The sequence below is a fragment of the Ascaphus truei genome, chromosome 8, assembly GCF_040206685.1.
Source record: "Ascaphus truei isolate aAscTru1 chromosome 8, aAscTru1.hap1, whole genome shotgun sequence".
Lineage (NCBI taxonomy): Eukaryota > Metazoa > Chordata > Amphibia > Anura > Ascaphidae > Ascaphus > Ascaphus truei.
Window position 1 is genome coordinate 3194714 of NC_134490.1, and position 19695 is coordinate 3214408.

General features: G+C 45.0%; 1 protein-coding gene across 1 annotated transcript; it reads left to right on the forward strand.

Moving 5' to 3' along the window:
* The first annotated feature begins 4975 nt into the window (after nt 1-4975).
* VDAC2 (voltage dependent anion channel 2) lies at nt 4976-18058 on the forward strand. The gene is made up of 9 exons (XM_075610338.1): nt 4976-5133; nt 9399-9470; nt 10074-10123; nt 13180-13332; nt 14705-14757; nt 15411-15638; nt 16345-16495; nt 17055-17112; nt 17422-18058. The coding sequence occupies exons 2-9, from the start codon at nt 9404-9406 to the stop codon at nt 17511-17513; spliced, it is 852 nt and encodes a 283-aa protein (XP_075466453.1). The 5' UTR covers nt 4976-5133; nt 9399-9403; the 3' UTR covers nt 17514-18058.
* The last annotated feature ends 1637 nt before the right edge of the window (nt 18059-19695 follow it).

Below are 19695 nucleotides of genomic sequence, written 5' to 3' on the forward strand. Positions count from 1 at the left end.
AGGGGAGCATGTTTTATACGCAACAGTACCCTTCAGTTACCATGACACAATGTCAACCAATTGTGATCATAGGTGTTGAACGAACAGTCAGACACATTGTAGCATTGCGGTGATTTCCACGAGGGAGCGGTTGCTGTTTTCTCAGTACTGTACAGTTTTTGTGGTGGCTGTGTTTGCAGGCTGTCCCTCTGCATGTGACAACGCACATTCCTCTGTCACTCTGCTGAACGTCTCAGTCCATCAAACCCTGTGCATCTGAAGCCGCAGCTCAGAGAGATCGGGACAAAGGGACATGCAGTGTGTTTAATGTGTTCACTAAAATCTGCACAAGAAGAAACTGCCAACACAAAGAAGGATACAGATATTTCTTTTTTTAAGATTGGAAAAGTTGAGAAAGTAAAACATGCCTCAGCTCGGTGTCCTCTTTCTCTGCTGAGCGTGCAAGGTTTTATTTAGTGCATCAAACAACAACAGAATGTTACATGGAACGGTTTCAGGTGGAGCAATGCAGGCAATATAACATTGCTGTGTACGGCACAGACACCCGTCCCAAGGCTATATACATCAGGGGTGGCCACCAACAGGTCAGAATGACTGAGCCACCTGTGCTGAAGCAAGGATATCCTGAAAACCTGACCTGTTGGTGGCCCTTGAGGACTGGAGTTCGCCCCCCTGCTATCCATGGTCACTCATCATAAATATTGGGATCGCTCTGAAATAGAACATTTCTGGAAGGGGGTTGACACAAGGCTGCGGGAATAGAATGATTGTTTTATTACAGGCGCTCAGAGGAACCCTGCTGGTGCATCAGTCATCAAAAAGATGAATTAGAAATGATTGGATTGTACTATTTAACACATTGTTTAATTTTAAAAAAAAAAAAAAACACGGTAGTTTATATAAAATTATAAATTGCAAAAATACAGTTTCTGATACAGAGATGTTAAACTCCGATGACCCAAATCAGTAAGATTTTGGTGTTTGAATGAAAAAAAAAAATGTCACTGTTTTGGAAGTCTGAGATGTTGATCTAAAAATCAGTGAGACTAACGCCAAACCTGTTAGAGTTGACAGGTCTGATCTAACAATATATACTTAGACAAATAATGAATATAAAAAGAAATAGGTCTATGCTATAGGATCAAAGTATTATCCACAAAGACACCGTTAAGCACAGAAGATTTTTGACAAGGGGAAATATTTTATTACATAAGAATGAATTATTGCATGAGATATTTTCTCATGCACCAAAAACATGATATTATAATCAAGAATACAAAAATATTTTTCATTGGACAACATTAGTAAATTATTGAACAGCTATATATTTTAAATAAAAAAAATATATGGGATTCAAAAGATATGAGTAAGTTACTAGACAAGGGGAAATATGTTGTATTCTTTAATAATACATTTGTACAATAGGAAATATTAGTAAGGAGAAATGTATTTGAACCCTTTCACTGCTATGTTTTGGAAGTGCATACACAGCTTTAAATTGTTAGCTTACAAGAAATGTTTCCAATAAGGCATGTTTTATAACAAGAATATATTGTAAAGGAAAAAATATATAAAATGCTTATTATAATCATGTGTAGCCATGTATCCTCTTGGCAACTCATCTGCCTTGCCTAACACATAAGCCCTTGTAGCAGTGCAGACAGTGTTAGGGTTAATCTAGGTTTCACTCAAATGTTATGCCATAAACTGTTATGCATTGTCCCATGTTATCCAATTTAGGGATGGTCTATAAATTGGGTTCTCAGCGGGGTCCATGTGATTCCACCTGGGGGAGTGTGTAGTCAAGTATCATCTTGGCTACTAATCTGCCCTGCCTAACACATAAGACCTGGTACCAGTGCAGGCAGTGTTAGGGTTAATCTGGGTTTCACTGCAGTCAACAACTCTCTTGAGTGACAGAGGGGTGGGCCTAAGGCCTGTGCACTGCCCTATCAGGGGCTCAGACCTAGGACCATCCCTCTAGGTACAAAAAGAGCTGCTGAGACCACATTTAATGGTTCTGTTCTCTGGAGTAGGAAGTGTGGAGCTAGAGCTCTGGCCACCTGCCTTCCCCTCCCTTAGGGGAGTGGGGTACTGATAAGGGAGCTAAGTATAGACCCTTTGGGGCCTCAAGCCCTGGGGGTTGAGTCCAGGGACCATCAAAGAAGTGTACCTGTTGTATGCTGTATCTTGTTGAAAAGGAATAAAGACCGGTTGCTGTTTTTAAATACTCCTGTCTGTGACTGCAGTTTATCAGGGGGAGTACAAGAGGGTCTGCACTGAATGAAGAGCTGTGAATATTCCTAAAGCCTGTCCTGTTTCTCCCCACTAACACCGGCGGACACTCGGTATCCTGTAAGCCTAACAGGTGAGCAGCACAACAACACCGTTTAATAGTGAAATCTCCCTTAGGGTGGGGAAAAACCTGCTACATATGTGTAGCCCTCGTACCCAGCACCCCTAAGTGAGATTGAGGGTGTACGCTGTAAATAAGCTACTGGTGCTGCCTTTACCTGTTGGTTCACAGGGGCCTAAGCCTCCGCCACGGGGTGTCCAGGGTGATATAATACAATACTCTCTGTGCAGCGCCTCCACCTGTGAGGGATCCCAGCGTAGTGGGAGCCCTTCACAGTACCCAATGACAATCACACACTGGGTGTAAAACAACAGTACCTTTACTGGCAATATATCTCTTAACGGTTCTAATGGTCACTAATAGGTGCAACTACCCACCAAGCCTCACAGGACTGTAACCCAACACTGTAGCCCACACCGTGTCACAAGAGTCCCACACCCAACCCCAATGTGTGAGACAGCGCTGCCCACTAATTTCAGTTGTTGGTTGGTGCACGTGTTGTGGTGAGGTACCTGCCGGGTGTGTCCACACCCGGGCGCGCCGACATGAAGACAGAGTGGATCCGCTGATCCCGCGATGAGTCCGCCTCCGTGTGGGGTGGTATCCCACTGGATGGTTCCACCGTAAAGACAGTCTCTGTCTCTTGTAGGGGGTCTGGTCCCAGGCCACAATTATCAGGGCTGCACAGCGTCGCAGCTGTGTCCCTGAACTTATCAAACAGCTAATGGGGCAGGGTCCTAAGGGCCTGTCCCTGTAGCAGCCACAGGCTTCCCAGGTGAGTCAGGGCCTAGGGGGATACCTGGCCTAGTGCAGGGGCCACAGACAACCTGCACCTACAACCTCCCCTGTGTCCCAGCTCCGACTGCATGCACGGCTCCCAGCGCGTGAAATTGTATCTAATCCATGCAGGGGAATACTCCAGCCCTATTGGCCAATTCGCATGCCCCTATGCTTGCTGGGAGTTGTAGTCCCTTGCGGAGCCTTCCCCTATTGCTGCCACGTGCGCCTAGGGTACTGCGTATGCGCAAACTGTTAATGGCCGCTGCTACTCTTCTGGCACTCAACTTCGCAGGCGCTAAGTGTAATGGCCACCGCTGACTCTTCTGCGCATGCGCGAGCCTCCACGTGTGTGCGCGCGCACACACAACATGGCGGCGCCCTGTGGAGGGAGCCACCGACGAGCCCATCGCCACCTGCACCTCCCCACAACATCTGCCGCGGAGGTAACGGGAGGGAAACCGGAGGACCGGGGACCTGGCTACATATGTAAAAATAAAAAGAAATGCATGCTCCCACAGTGTGATCAAGTTTTATTTAAATAGATCTAGGTGATCGTAGTGCATAAGGTGCATTTTCAGACAGTAAAGTTTTTCAACCAGGATTTCTAGGAACCCTTGGGTTCCCCGGGCACGCCCAAAGGGTTTCCTGTAATATTCAAGTCATTTGAAAATTGTACCAAATACAAAAGAATGTACAATGCATCTGATCTCAGACGCTATTAGAGGGTTGGGGATCCTTACAATGTATCTGATCTCAGACGAGCTATTAGAGAGGGTTGGGGATCCTTACAATGTATCTGATCTCAGACGCGCTATTAGAGAGGGTTGGGGTTCCTTACAATGTAACTGATCTCAGACGCGCTATTAGAGAGGGTTGGGGTTCCTTACAATGCATCTGATCTCAGACGCGCTATTAGAGAGGGTCGGGGTTCCTTACAATGTATCTGATCTCAGACGCGCTATTAGAGAGGGATGGGGATCCTTACAATGTATCTGATCTCAGACGCGCTATTAGAGAGGGTTGGGGTTCCTTACAATGCATCTGATGTCAGACGCTATTAGAGGGTTGGGGTTCCTTACAATGTATCTGATCTCAGACGCGCTATTAGAGAGGGTTGGGGTTCCTTACAATGCATCTGATCTCAGACGCGCTATTAGAGAGGGTTGGGGTTTCTCAGAATTTCACACAGGGTTCCTTAACCAAAAAAAGGTTGGAAACCACTACAGTAGAGCATAAAATAGCCCATTCAACGGAATAAGCGTATAAAATGCGCCCTGACTAGTATCGCTATAACTATAGCTTTTGCTGATTTTTTTGGGTGGTTCCCTGCGTCATCTCATGGGCGTACCTCTTGGAACAACAGCTGCGTAGTAATTATCCCAGCACATTTCGCTGCTTACCAACTTCATCAGGATGGCTATGATATTATTATATTTAAGAATAAAGTAGGAAAGACTGAGCAGTAAGTCATTAAACAGGAATATGTGTGTGTAGGCTGGGGAATGTGGGAGTGTTCAGGTACGTTACATGTGCTTTAATACAGGACGCATGGCACAGGCGCACAACGCCACCTGCTGGCTGCTCCCTGTGACGTCACCCTGAGCTGGTCTAGCGGCCAGGCCAGCTCCCCCTCTGACGTCACAGACTCCAGCACCCGGGCGCGTCCTGCGCAGGACCCCGGCAGACAGCAGCTGCCTACCGCTGCGCCTGATCAAAAACATCCCTTTCTCGGGGGGCCGGGGACACCCCCTTACCTTACACACTCAACTTCCCGTGACTCTTCCCCCGGGTGTGAGCGGAGAGGGGGAGTGTGGTGGGGGCAGCGGAGTGTGGGAAGTGAGGGAATGTGCAGGCAGAATGAGGGGCAGTCGGGGAGGGGTCCTCATGGAGGGGCCTGCGGGTGACAGGATCCGCACAGCGACGCGCGCGCTCTCCTTCACATCGCCCTCCAGCCGCCAGCACCACGCACCGGCCGCGCCGCCGCCTATTCCGCGCAGGTATCCCGGGGAGAGGAGGGGGTTATACATATTATTCACTTACATATTATTCACTTACATATAAATGACCGTAAAGATGTTTTATATTTTATCTCCTATAATATATATATATATATATATATATATATATATATATATATAGATATACACAGATATATACCTATACAAAGTGTGTGTATATATATATATATATATTCTTTGTATAGGTATACATCTGTGTGTGTGTGTATATGTGTGTATATATATATATATATACATATATATACATATATATTTATTATTATATATTATTTCTCTTTGTATAGGTATACACTAAGGGACACGTATTGGTGCTAGTATATATATATTGCTGTGCATATATCTGTGTATATATATATATATATATATATATATATATATATATATATATATATATATATATATATATATATATATGATACACTTGTGCTCGTGACACCGGCACATTGTGGTAACTGTTGGGTCTATAAATTCTGTGTTTGTGTATTTATATTATCTATACATATACAAATACAACTATGATTCTGTTTATTTGCATGTATTTATTGTTAGTATATATGGTGTGTGTTTATTGTGTTAGTATATATGGTGTGTGTTTATTGTGTAAGATAGTATATATTGTGTGTGTTGCCTGTCGCTTCCATTGTATGTTCCTCTTTATACATGAAGACATTCGTGAATAACACGTATTCCTTGATAAAAGTCCCCCTTTTGGTGGTGGAATAAATGTTATTGCATTTGAATGTTGCCTGAATATATATTTGTCACATTACATCTCATTCATTTACTCCCGAGTCTGGCATGCACAAGGCTTTCTTTCCATTCATATATTGCACAGGCCCAGATCCACAAAAGGGTTCTGAGCTTGAGCACACCTTTACTCCCATTCAAATGAATGCTAAAGCTTGGTAACCCTTTAGTGGTTCAGGGCCCTAATTTTCATTAATACTTCGGTCTCCAGAGCTTTGGGCTTGAGGTCACCCTTGGAGGCTGCACTAGTTGCTGTTTAGCCCTGTGTATAAGCAGTCACACTGCGCGCAAGGACAGAGCGTGTATTTTGCCTCATTCATTTGTACAGTGCTGGGAAGGATTCCAACTTAATGTGTTTCAGTTTCCTCTGGTGCAAGTCATAGTCACTTCCTGTGCAGTGAGTAATGTGTGCCTAGTAATCTGGGCTCTGTGGGGATGGGGTTTGCGGGAATGAGAAATATTTGGTTGCTGTTAACCGCAGTGTGTTCCTATCCTTTTGTGCTGGTGCAAACACATGCTATTCATACATGTCCCTTCCTACGTCGTCCTCGTGCACAGGCTAAAAGGGTTTCCCAGTGGGTGTTTCTTTTAATGCCAGGCTTCATTCCGCTTGCTGCTTGGGTTAATCTTAACGTTAGGAAATGATTTCATAGCCAGTAAAGGGACTCTGCATGCTTCCAAGATGGCTGCCCCCTGCTAGCTGCCTGCATGTCCATGTATCCTGTGCTATATATAGGATTAGGCAGCATGTGACAGGGTTATTCCAATTTGACCTTGGCACTAGGCTTGTTCGTGTTGGGCTGAACAGTTTAATTGTCTCTGTGGCCATAGTAAGAGTACATAAAATGTAATGGGTACGATATATACCGCTCTAAAGTCTGACTTTAAACCAGTAGTTTGAAATAGATCTCTGAATCCATTGTCATGTTCGCTCCGTACTGAAAATTGCATGATATATTAAAATACATATATTTAATAGATAATGTAATTCAAATATGCGATATGTAAATATATTACATGTTTATTGGGATGCACAAAATATTTTATCTTTTTTTTGGGGGGGGGGGGGGGAGGGAGGAGGGTAAGTCTGTCTAGTGACAGATGTGACCTTTATGACCCAGTCATTCACAGGGGGAGTGTGTGGATGTTCAGTGCACAGTTCTGTGGGACTGTTTCTTGTGTATTGCATCAGTGAACCAGTAGCTAGTGGGCTGATTAGAGCCTCGCTCTGATAATTCTCATTCAATTCAGGTCTTGTTTGGAGAGACAGGGATCAGTTTAACACTCGGCTCTACTCAAAAGAACTGTGCTGTAGGAAAGGGTATAGGAGGGATTCCTTCGGAAATTAGGAGCATAGCACCTTCTTTACTACATTTAACTGCCCTTTTCTGGTTTTATAGACTCTCTGATCTAAACGCAAACAGTTAAGAGAAAAGCACAGCCATATATCAGAATACAATCATTTTGCAAGCGCCATAAGTCCCAGCTCCAAAGAGCTTACAATCAATTTTTTGTGCCTGATTTGGGGATTTGAATGGGTTTTACCCACTTCAAAGACAGTGTTCTTACAATTGAGCTACTCTTTCGACCCAGTGCATGCAGTATTTGTTAGGGTCTTATGCCATGTAGGCGCCTGATATACCGTCACTGTGTATCTGAATAAGCGGTTTAAACAATAGAAATCCAGGAATTGTATTGCACGTGTTCTGACTCTTTAACAGTGTAGTGTTTTATAATTTTCGCATTGTGGGTGCAATACTGGCGTTATTGTGTTTAGTTCGATGTTTGTCAACCCGATTTCAGGTTTAACCCTCAGAAAGGTATCTTTTGATCCGTAAACAAATTTCCCTGCGTTTCCTATTTGCGTGTGCACAGAATGTGATTTCCCCTAGAAAACAAGCACCATGGTTTTGGAATAAATGGAGGGGGCTTAGATCTGTGAGTTCCATGGGGGGGAGTCCATGGCTGATGATTGGGGTTCTTCCAGACCCTATTTGGGATGTGAGGGGGGGGCTTGATGAAGGGCCGGCGCGAATATGGGGCCCACCTCCCTTGTGTGGTCCTGACTCCCCAGCTGCTGCATACGATATTAAAGTTTTTAGTTTAAATGTAGAGACTGTAATTGGACAATAAGAGTTTCTAGGCTTTCAAATTTTGTTCAAATCTGTCTGGTAGTTTCTTGTGACCTCAGGCAAGTCCCATATCCCCCTGTGCCACAGGCACCACAATTATTACCCAATCTTTGTGGTAAAGTAGTTTACTGTATATAAGTAACTTTCCATGTGTAGTGCTTCGGCACTGAGAAATTATATAACCTCTGAGTTCACCCATAGACGAATTACAAACACGCACGGGTTAAGTAGCCCGCTGTCATAGTTTGCAGAGCCGGTGTGCTGTGCTTTATAACCACACAACATAAACTTGTTGCCATAGCTTAGTGAGCCCCACCTGTCCCTCTACTAGCACTGTGCAAATTACCTCTGTTTAACCCCATTACTTCCCGTTGCTTCATCTGAGGTGACAATCGCTAATAAGGGCAGGTTTCATTTGACAGTGAACCCAGCTGGAAAATAAACTCGTTTTTATTTCCTCTGAAACTCCTGACATACTGCCCCGGAAGTAGGCCTGCTCCTGGAAACTCCCTCTGGCTCTGTTCCTTTAGGGTGTTTTGAACTCTAAGTGCAATCATCAATCTTTGTAAAGCCGCAACCACCCCCCTGCAAAGTGATGTTCCATATATAGTACTCCCACGTCTCCCCAAGAGCCATCCATATAAGGCTGCGGTCCCAGTGACTGCCACAGCGCACGCACCGCCCCCCCAGTCACTCAGGGCCGAGTACATGCGTCGGCGCACATTCAGCAGCCGCGCTGTACTGCAAGATTCCACAGACACACAAAAATTGTGTGTGGAACTTGCGACGGAGCCGTGGCCACGCCCCCGCCGGCGGTTCAGCCAATGAGGGCGAACCAGCTGCGTGAGGTCATGGCCACGCCCCCTCCCATCGCAACCTCTCCCTCCCAGGACCCCGGGTGCAGCGCTGTGCACGCGCAACCTCCCCCGCCGGGCGCACGTGCCCTGGGACCGCAGCCTAAGTAACTTCACTTCAATCTTGCACCAGACGAAGAAAGGCGTGCCCCATTCCACCTGAAACGTTGTCCCTTCCTGTTTCTGCACTAATGGGTAATAAAGATATGCTAAATGAAGCGACATGTGGGGAATTTGTCGCTGTCTGGGTCTTGAAGCGTTAATGCCATTAGTCACTGAAGAACCCAGACATCCAGCTTTCTAATCACTTAGTGATACTCCGTTGTGACCCACATTTCTATTTCTCTCTTACACGACTGTCTGTGTTTCTTGTTCCTCTCTGTACCAGTCTGCGGTTTGAATTGTTATCCTGCAATTGGATGGTAGAGACTATGGACTGTTTCCTTTGCCTGTGAAATTGAGATGGAATTTACCATTCTTTTTCCATCTAACGTCCCATTTTCCCCCCCAGATACAATGGCTGTCCCTCCATCCTACGCTGATCTTGGCAAATCTGCCAGAGATATCTTTAACAAAGGATATGGTGAGTCTAACTTCTTAGGTGTGAAATGCATCCATATGTAACTCTAACCACTTCTCGTCTGAACACCAAACCATCGTTTTCCTCAACAATCACCATCTTTCAGATTATCAGGAAATAAGGGATTGCTGTATTATGAATTCCTTTTATCATCATTGCATCTTTCACAAACTTCATGTATCTCTATATACCTGAAATGTTTGATTACAAAGATTTCTAATGTTCTACATGAGCACACGTATATCGGACACGGGAAGAAAGTACTTATGTGGTTTATAGTAAAAACTTAAGTTGGTCCAGTTAAAGGTGCTTGCATCTACATGGCATCATTGCCTATTACTGTTGAGAAGGGGAGGCCAACTCCAGTCTTCAAAGGCCACCAACAGGTCAGGTTTTCTGGATATCCCTGCTTCAGCACAGGTGGCTCAGTCTTTGACTGCATCACTTGTGCTGAAGCAGTGATATCCTGAACCTGACCTGTTGGTGGCCCTTGAGGACTGGAGTTGGTCACTCCTGCAGTAAATGTTTTAATAATAGCCTGGGCTGCCATTTACAATTTGATGGATTACAGAAGCCTAATGTTCCTTTCTCTTCCTGCTTCATCAGGTTTTGGGCAGGTGAAACTCGATGTGAAAACCAAATCTGCAAGCGGAGTGGTGAGTTAATGTACAATCCTGTCAGCTCTGCACACCTGGTCACAGGTTCTCTCTCTCTCCTAACCCACGCGAGATCCTTGAGAACCAGCGTTAGGCAGACTGGATCCACTTTACCTGCAGACACGGTTTTACTTCTCTGACGATGATAAATCACTGTTGCCGGAGTTGCCTGCACTTTACACTCAGACATACATAGTAATAGTGACTGGGCTCCGAATGTTTCCTCTTTGTGTTATATTTTTAGCATGCTTACTACGAGCCTTTGTTTTTATTTATTTTCTATCGGGTAACTAAACTTAAATGTTTATGTAGCTGTAAAATGGTGCTGGTTAAAGGAAAGACCAAGACGGGCCTCTGTTTCCATTGACGTGTTTCTCTCTGAGTTGCAGTTTGCCCCTGTAAGAAGCAATATGAATATCTGAAACGGCCCCTAAATAAAACCAGGTCCTACAGGCAACCATATCCAGCAGTTCCACATTCTCCTCCATATAAAACAAAAAAAGGGCGCAAGAGAAACAACAAAAACAATCAATGTGAGCACAGTAAAATGTATATAAAAAAGGAACAACAATCACTTACAATAAAAAAGGAACAATCACTTACAATAAAAAAGGAACAATCACTTACAATAAAAAAGGAACAATCACTTACAATAAAAAAGGAACAATCACTTACAATAAAAAAGGGTCATGAGATCCTGTCATCCACTCATCAAAAAGTAACACTTCCACAGAGGGTCGGATCCTGAGAAACCAGCACCCCACGATCTCCAGGTCCCAGGTCAAGACGGGAAAGCAGTCCAGCCCGCAGATGGTTAAAAGCGGAGAATGCCGCTTGGTCGGCGTCCTCGAGGCGAGCTGAGGGCAGCTTCCGGGTATCGGTCGCCACGGTATCACTTAGTTGTGTGGTGAGGCCATCACGCAGCTACGTGATACCGTGACATCCGATACGGAAGCTGCCCTCACCTCCACGAGGACGCCGACCAAGCTGCATTCTCAGCTTTTAACCATCTGCGGGCTGGACTGCTTTCCAGTTTAGACCTGGGACTTGGAGATCGTGGGGTGCTGGTTTCTCAGGATCCGACCCTTTGTGGAAGTGTTACTTTTGATGAAAAAAAACACACAAAACAGCGCACAACGCTCATAGTGCATTAAATAAAATATTATTAAATCAACACAATACACGGTAGGTAATCTGCGTACATCAAAAAAGATTTAAACCAGCATTTCAAGGGATATCGTTACCCAAGCACCAAGTCTCTCCAGCAAGATGTCATCTGGTAAACCCACAGGTTTGGTAGGTCAAGGGTTGTCACATTAATGCTCAAGGTAAGTGTCCAAGGATATATCCGTGGAATGGCTGTTGGTCTGAATGTCCCAAGAAGTGCAGACGTGCTGCTGGTGAATCGCAAGAGAGCCCTTTCGTGAGATGGTGCACAAAATCAGGAGCTCTGCGGATAAGCCTCCCGTCGTTACACAATCCGGCCGTCAGTGACGTCACCACGCTGCGACTCAGTATGTCGTGGGCCGCGCGTCCCAGTTCTTCCCGGTCTCGGGTCCCGGCAGTAACAGAGAGAAGCAGGATGTCCTTAGATCACAAAGATCAGAGTAGTGGTATCTTTTCCAATGAAGAAACCACTCTTGGTTTCGAAACGCGTTGGAAAAGATACCACTACTCTGAGATCTTTGTGATCTAAGGACATCCTGCTTCTCTCTGTTACTGCCGGGACCCGAGACCGGGAAGAACTGGGACGCGCGGCCCACGGCATACTGAGTCGCAGCGTGGTGACGTCACTGACGACCGGATTGTGTAACGACGGGAGGCTTATCTGCAGAGCTGCTGATTTTGTGTACCATCTCACGAAAGGGCTCTCTTGCGATTCACCAGCAGCACGTCTGCACTTCTTGGGACATTCAGACCAACAGCCATTCCACGGATATATCCTTGGACACTTACCGTGGGCATTAATGTGACGACCCTTGACCTACCAAACCGGTGGGTTTACCAGATGACATCTTGCTGGAGAGACCTGGTCCTGCTGGTTGGTGCTTGGGTAACGATATCCCTTGAAATGCTGGTTTAAATCTTTTTTGATGTACGCAGATTGCCTACCGTGTATTGTGTTGATTTAATAATATTTTATTTAATGCACTATGAGCGTTGTGCGCTGTTTTGTGTGTTTTTTTTCTGCTATAGTCTAGGGGGTGTTTGAGCCACCCCTGCTTCTACAGCTGCAGACGCTCTCTACGATTAGGATCACGTAAATTCAATTTATTCACCAATTGTTTTTTCACCATTTCACTTGGGTTTTGTGTGATTAACATAGGGGTTGATCTCTAGTAGCGCACTTTCACCCACTTTTTTTTACTTTTGATGAGTGGATGACAGGATCTCATGATTGTTCCTTTTTTATATAAATTTTACTGTGCTCACATTGATTTTGTTTGTGTTGTTTCTCTTGCGACCTTTTTTTTGTTTTATATGTTTGGATTGCCCCTGCTGATCACGGGAGAATAGGAGCAGCAGAGGGACAACTACCCCTGTTTTGAAGAGAAAAAGATTTATGGGACAGCGCGCACTTTATCTTCTTACCACATTATCCTCCGGTCTGCTAGGCAGAGGGAAATGTGTGAATGTTTTTATCTGCACGGATACATTATTTTTGTTATACTTGACCATTTTCTTCTCTCTGTGGGTTAGAGATATTCACTATTGGGGTTAGCTCCCGATAAGACTTTCTCCCTGATCCTTGAGCAATGACTGATGTCTATCCTCTTGAATGCTGCCATTTTGCAGCATCTGAACTGCAGAAGTTGGGTTATCATTCTAACCAACTACTAGGGACCATTGGCCCATATGCCCTAAAGAGGCAGTGAGGGGGGTGGCAGAATACTGAGCATTCTATTGTTTGGTTGTTTTTTTCCCCTTTGGGTATAAAAACTAATTAACAAGGTCTTTAGATCTGTTATTCAACAACCTGAGCAGCTGGAGGGGGAGCAAGAGATGTTTGTGTCTCCGTGTGAACTTCATGCGACTCTCCTTTCCCCATCCCCCAGGAATTCACAACATCCGGGAACTCCAACACCGACTCGGGCAAAGTGAACGGGAGCCTGGAGACCAAGTACAAATGGGCGGAGTACGGCCTGACCTTCACGGAGAAGTGGAACACGGATAACACCCTGGGGACGGAAATCGCCATTGAAGACCAGGTGAGACTCGAGCCTTGCAGCACCCAGAGGCTGTGTAAAGTCCTGTGAGCTGTATACTTGTCCTCCACACACCGCAAGTGCGACTTGTTTACAAAAAATGTGTTGTTTTTTTGAGTTCCCACCGTTCCCATCTTCTTACTAATCATCCCACACTTTACTGTCCAATCCTCCAGCAGTTTGAGATGTTCATTTCTTTTTTCTGGCTCCTAAATGTGGCAGCAGTGGTAAAGTTACCAGAAAATGGCTTCAGCAGAGGGCGTGACCAACTCCAGTCCTCGGGGGCCACCAGCAGGTCAGGTTTTCAGGATATCCCTGCTTCAGCACAGGTGGTGCAGTCAAATACTTTGTCACTGATTATCAGTCCCTGCTTCAGCATAGGTGGCACTATCAGTGACTCAGTCTTTGACGGCACCACCTGTGCTGAAGCAGGGACTGATAAAGCCACGTGGGCTGAAGCACGGATATCCTAGACCTGACCTGTTGGCGGCCCCTTAGGACTGCAGTATCCTTACCTCCTTGAGATGGAATCCCTGAGAGCAGCGTGTTGTATACTGGGCTCTATTTATTGTTGAGTTCTGTACATTGTTAAATGAAACATACAGGCATACCCCGCTTTAACGTACGCAAAGGGACCGGAGCATGTATGTAACACAGGCATACCCCGCTTTAACGTACGCAATGGGACCGGAGCATGTATGTAACACAGGCATACCCCGCTTTAACGTACGCAATGGGACCGGAGCATGTATGTAACACAGGCATACCCCGCTTTAACGTACGCAATGGGACCGGAGCATGTATGTAACACAGGCATACCCCGCTTTAACGTACGCAATGGGACCGGAGCATGTATGTAACACAGGCATACCCCGCATTAAAGTACGCAATGGGACCGGAGCGTGTATGTAACACAGGCATACCCCGCATTAACGTACGCAATGGGACGGGAGCGTGTATGTAAAGTGAAAATGTACTTAAAGTGAAGCACTACCTTTTTCCACTTATCGATGCATGTACTGTACTGCAATCGTTATATACGTGCATAACTGATGTAAATAACGCATTTGTAACAGGCTCTATAGTCTCCCCGCTTGCGCACAGCTTCGGTACAGGTAGGGAGCCGGTATTACTGTTCAAGACGTGCTGACAGGCGCATTCGTGAGCTGCCGTTTGCCTATTGGGCGATATGTACTTACTCGCGAGTGTCCTTAAACTGGGGTATGCCTGTATTGAGCTATGGGGAAAAAGCATAATGCAATGTTGGTGTTGAACTTCTGACGCCTGCAGCTGCCAACTAATGACCTCTGAGTAAGTTTGACCTTGTGTCCCAGGAAGCTTTCTTTTTATGGTTTAATAGATTTCTTTTTTTCAGATTACTAAAGGCTTGAAGCTGACATTCGACACAACCTTTTCACCGAACACGGGGTGAGAGACAATGGCCAGTGATGTTTTTTTTTTTACAGCTGTTATAGAATAATTAAAACTGAGAATTATGGGATAGGTTCAAGTGTTTATTTTGTTAATTCCTGAAGTGTACACTGCGCTGTGCATTTTAAGGCCATGCACGTAAGCGGCTGTAATACTTGGGTAAGAGAACTAGATGTAAAAGAAGAAACGTGGGGGAAGGAATATCTGTTGCAAAGAGCTTGCAATCTAAACGGCAGGGTGGAGGGGACACATACTCTGTCACATGACTTCATTGTTCAGCAGAGAGAGGGGGTAAGCAATGACATTTAGTGTGATATCATTAGGAATAAATAACTTGCCAACCTACTGAGGTCTGCAAAATATTAAGCACCCCAACAATCTCATACAAAGAAAGCTTCGAGTCGCCATCGAATGCTGTCCTTTTAGGTCACTAGCTGGGCTGTATATAGGATTTAGTCATAATCAGTCCTTCATCGAAGAGCTCACAATCTAATTTTGCTAAGCATGCTGCACACGGAAGTGATCACTTGTTCAAGGTCGCACTGACCTTTTTTTAAATCTAGCTCTCCCTCTTTGCTCACCTTGTGTCCGAAACGTAAAACCTACCTCGGCAAGTCCTTTTCCTGAATGTTCTTCTTCTTCCTCTTCAGCAAGAAGAGCGGTAAGGTTAAGGCGGCCTACAAGCGCGAGTTCGTCAACCTGGGCTGCGATGTGGATTTCGATTTCGCCGGCCCCGCCATCCACGGCTCTGCTGTCGTCGGTTACGAGGGTTGGCTGGCCGGCTACCAGATGACCTTTGACACTGCCAAATCCAAGCTGACCAGGAACAACTTCGCCGTCGGTTACAAGACGGGCGATTTCCAGCTGCACACCAACGTGTGAGTGAGACGCTGGCGGGAGTAGATCTCCACCCTTCCCCCTCCTCCTCCCTCGCTGCATCGCTCTGTTACTCCTGTTTGTTTTGCATGAATTAATCTGCTCAGGTGCCACCCCCCTCCCATCATTTACAATGCCCACTTCCGTCAGCCGCCTATGACCTGTGATGGGGAGTCGCCCCCTCCCCCATTTTGCACATTCTGCAACATCCTCGAAGGGGTTAACAATTGTGATGGAGCCAGATTTAATATAACTATCTGGACAGTCTGTATATTAAATTCAGGGTTTATTGGTATGAGTTGAGTACTTTTAGATGCGTAACTAAGGCCGTGCGTATAGTACCCACGACGCAATGTCGCCCAAAAACAAATGCATTGCCGCTGCGTGCACTTATAGTAAGCGCGACGGAGCGACGTCGTGTCACGAATTTTGGTAGCTGGCAATATTTTATTTTTTCAAGGGCTGTCGCCTCATGTAGTTCATGCCCTGAACCAATCAAATGCCAGTACGCCCGCGATGCCGCCGCAAAGCGAAATTTAACTTTCGCTAGCGGCGATGGGTGACGTCGCCCGTTGCGAGCACTATACACGCGGTCTAAGGTGGCTTGCAGCTGCAGTATAACTTTCAGTGAGATGAATAGCTCCATTATACCCAAATATTATTTTTGCTGTTCTTACCGCCCTTCTACTGTTCTCCTTCCATCTCCAGCAACGACGGGACTGAATTTGCTGGCTCCATCTACCAAAAAATCAGCGACAACATGGAGACCTCGGTCAACCTGGCCTGGACCGCTGGCAACAACAGCACGCGCTTCGGTATCGCGGCGAAGTACCAGCTGGACTCCAACGCATCCATCTCTGTGAGTATCGAGCCAATATCCTGTGCAGGGCAGGCTGTGTTGTCACCGGTAAATCAAGATGAGCCTCAACTGTTTAGCTGTGCACTGCTAAATCTTGTTACTCAAATGTTTTTAAATATATCAATACTGCATTCAGACAATGAATATGGATCCTAATTGCGGTAGAAGAGTTGCTGGTTTGTAAGATCCTAGGCACTTTTGGCCACTTTTAAAATGGCCATAATTGTGTTTAATTGGAGCGCTATGTAAATGATTTCAAAGGAGAGTTTGTTAGAAGAAAACACTGTCTGGAATTTTTATTTTCTTCAAAACCTGATTGTTCGAGCACTGCACTCAACACTTCCGCCCACATTTACTAAACCACATGGCCCGTTCTCTCTGCTTCAAATCAAATCGGCTTTATTGGCACGACGAAAGAACATTTCATATCACTCTGTAAATGTGGCTCCTAAATGAGGTCAGAGGTGCGTTGATGGCATCTCCATCACGCCGACTGGTGTGCACGGTGAGTGACTCCGTTCACTGATATAACCGCATGTCTCCAATCCTTCACTTTCAGGCAAAGGTGAACAATTCCAGCCTTGTTGGTGTCGGCTACACCCAAACCCTGAGGCCAGGTGAGTGTTTTGGGAGTGAGTCACGTGTATCGCTGCTGACATTCCTGCCGTGGGCCCCGATTCAGTGAGCGCACATAGTTAACACATTTGTACACTTGCAAATTCACTGCGTGTTAACGCAGACCCTAGTGTCGCCAAATCCTTGTTTGCGCAGTGTGGTGAATCGTTAACACTTTATTCCATGGCGCTGCATCACTAGCCCTTGCAACATCAACCTTTTCACTGCCAGACAGGCCTGCAACGTATGGCAACAAAACGGTTCCTGTTTGACTCCTCATTTTGACCCGCTCTTCCTTTCTCCTTTCTCAGGGGTGAAGGTGACTCTCTCCGCCCTGGTAGATGGAAAGAACATCAACTCCGGCGGACACAAGCTGGGTCTGGGCCTGGAATTAGAGGCATAAGCGCAGCTTCCATGTGTTTGCAAACAGCCGCCAAGGGATATCCAGGAAAATTGGCCTTACCTATATATTTGTTTTCAAAACCATAACCAGCAAGGCTTCCTTTCACCTCCCTCTGTTCCTCCCCCTCCCGCCCACCCCACAAAGATCATAGGACAGGAGCTGTATTGAAGTAGAACTTTTTCCGTGTTATCTGGCCTGACCTAGTTAAAGTCGCCCCGGTAAACCCTCCTCATTGGGAACCTGCAGTGAGGCATTCCTTTATACGTTATTTAAATGTGTATTTAACGATTTAGTCGTGCTTCACACCACTGATGAAATAGACCTCTCCTGAGTGGTAAAAACAAGATGTACATGTGTATGCATGTTTGTTTTTATGTTCCTTTTAACATTTGATAAAGCCAAGTCCGACACATGAGCAACGGAGACGTAGATCTTTTTCACCGAGAGGGACAGCCGTTTTGCGTAAATTAAATCACCTTTATTTTGTGAGGATTTTTGATATCCCGTAAAGTAAGAATTATGAATAAAAACCGAACTTACATGTGCCAGCTGTTCCTGTCTGATCTATGGCGTTGTGAAAGTGATACGAATCAAATTATTAGTTATTTATTCCTCACGGGGCACAGTGACTCTCTCTCTCTCTCTCTCTCTCTCTCTCTCTCTCTCTCTCTCTCTCTCTCTCTCTCTCTCCTCTCTCTGAAAAAGTGGGTGTGTAAAAGGCAATATAGAAATATATACTAATACACTAATTATACACATTACTGTAACAACCCCCTTTCACCATGGCCCATATTTACTTAGTCTTGTGACATGACACCTTGCGGTGCCGAGTTACCCCTCGCAGCCTATTGATTTGAATGGTCTTTGGGTATCATCCTGCGCCTTATTGTAGAAGACTGCTTAGTCATTACGGCCCTGTACCTTAATCACGCAGACCTGGCATTTCCTTAAATGAGTTCTCCCCTGGACACAGCTACCTTGTTCCCTTATTGTCTTACTATCGTTATTACATTGGGAATCGGACTGGGACCCTGCACACAAAGCCCTGTGGTTTCCAAATCAGCCAGTTCTGTTTTACTTGCATGTTTGCTGGGCCATTCCTGGAAGAAGACCATGGTGATATAAGGGGCAGCCCTGGCAAGGACCTACGTGATGCAACGACAGTGGTAATAGGGTATAATTTGGTTTATTTGGGTAAATGAAGCTGGTTGACTTATTACATAGTAGATGAGGTTGCAAAAAGATGTTAAACCTATGCTAAATGTAGACGACAGATACTTTAACCTATATCCATACTTACAGTATATTGATCCAGAGGAAGGCAAACACAACAACCCCAGTGACACCTCCTCCAGTGATATCTCATAGGGGGGAAATAAATTCATTCCTTACTTAAAATAATAGGAATCAGATTACTCCCTCGATCAACATCCTTACCATGTTTACTTATATCCCTGTATATATCTTCTTTCTAAAAAGATGTCCAACCTAATTTTTTTTTTTAAAGATCTATTGTATCTGGCATCATTATCCTTGGGTAATGAATTCCACATTGTAACTGCCCTTCCTATAAAAAAAAAAACCCTTTCCTTTGTTACTGGTGAAATATAATTTCCTCCAACCTTATGAGATGACCCTGTGTCATTTGCACTGCCCTTGAGATGAATAGTTCTTTTGAAAGCATCTTTCTTCCTTGACCCTGAATATATTTATATATAGTTATATCTCCTCTTAGACGCCTCCTTTTCTAATGTAAACAAATGTAATTTAGCAAGCCTCATAAGTCACATTTTTTGAATGGTGCCCAAAATTCCTCCATATTAAAGGTGTGGTCTTATTATTGCTTTAGACAGTGGCATGATTATGCTTCCACCCATACCCCGTTTAATGCAAGATAAGAGCTTGTTTTAGCAGCTGCTGCCTGACATTGGGCACTATTGTTAAGCCTGCTGTCTACAAGCACTCCTTTGAGCTCCAAGTATTCACCTTATTTTTTATTTTATTTTTTCCCCAAATGCATAACCTTACATTTATCTGTATTAAACCTCATGTGCCATTTACCTGCCCAAGTTTCCAGTTTATCCAAGTCCTGGAGAGAAATTACATCCTGCTCTGATTCTACCACCTAACACAATTTAGTGTCCTCAGCAAAAATTGAATTTTTTCTCTGTATGCCAATCTC

Bases quoted from the DNA above. Each gene is read 5' to 3' on its own strand.
- VDAC2 (XM_075610338.1), top strand. From the start codon at position 9,404: ATGGCTGTCCCTCCATCCTACGCTGATCTTGGCAAATCTGCCAGAGAT. The intron at 15,639-16,344 runs GTGAGTGAGACG...TTCCATCTCCAG, and splicing joins TTCCAGCTGCACACCAACGT to CAACGACGGGACTGAATTTG. The intron at 17,113-17,421 runs GTGAGTGTTTTG...CTCCTTTCTCAG, and splicing joins CACCCAAACCCTGAGGCCAG to GGGTGAAGGTGACTCTCTCC.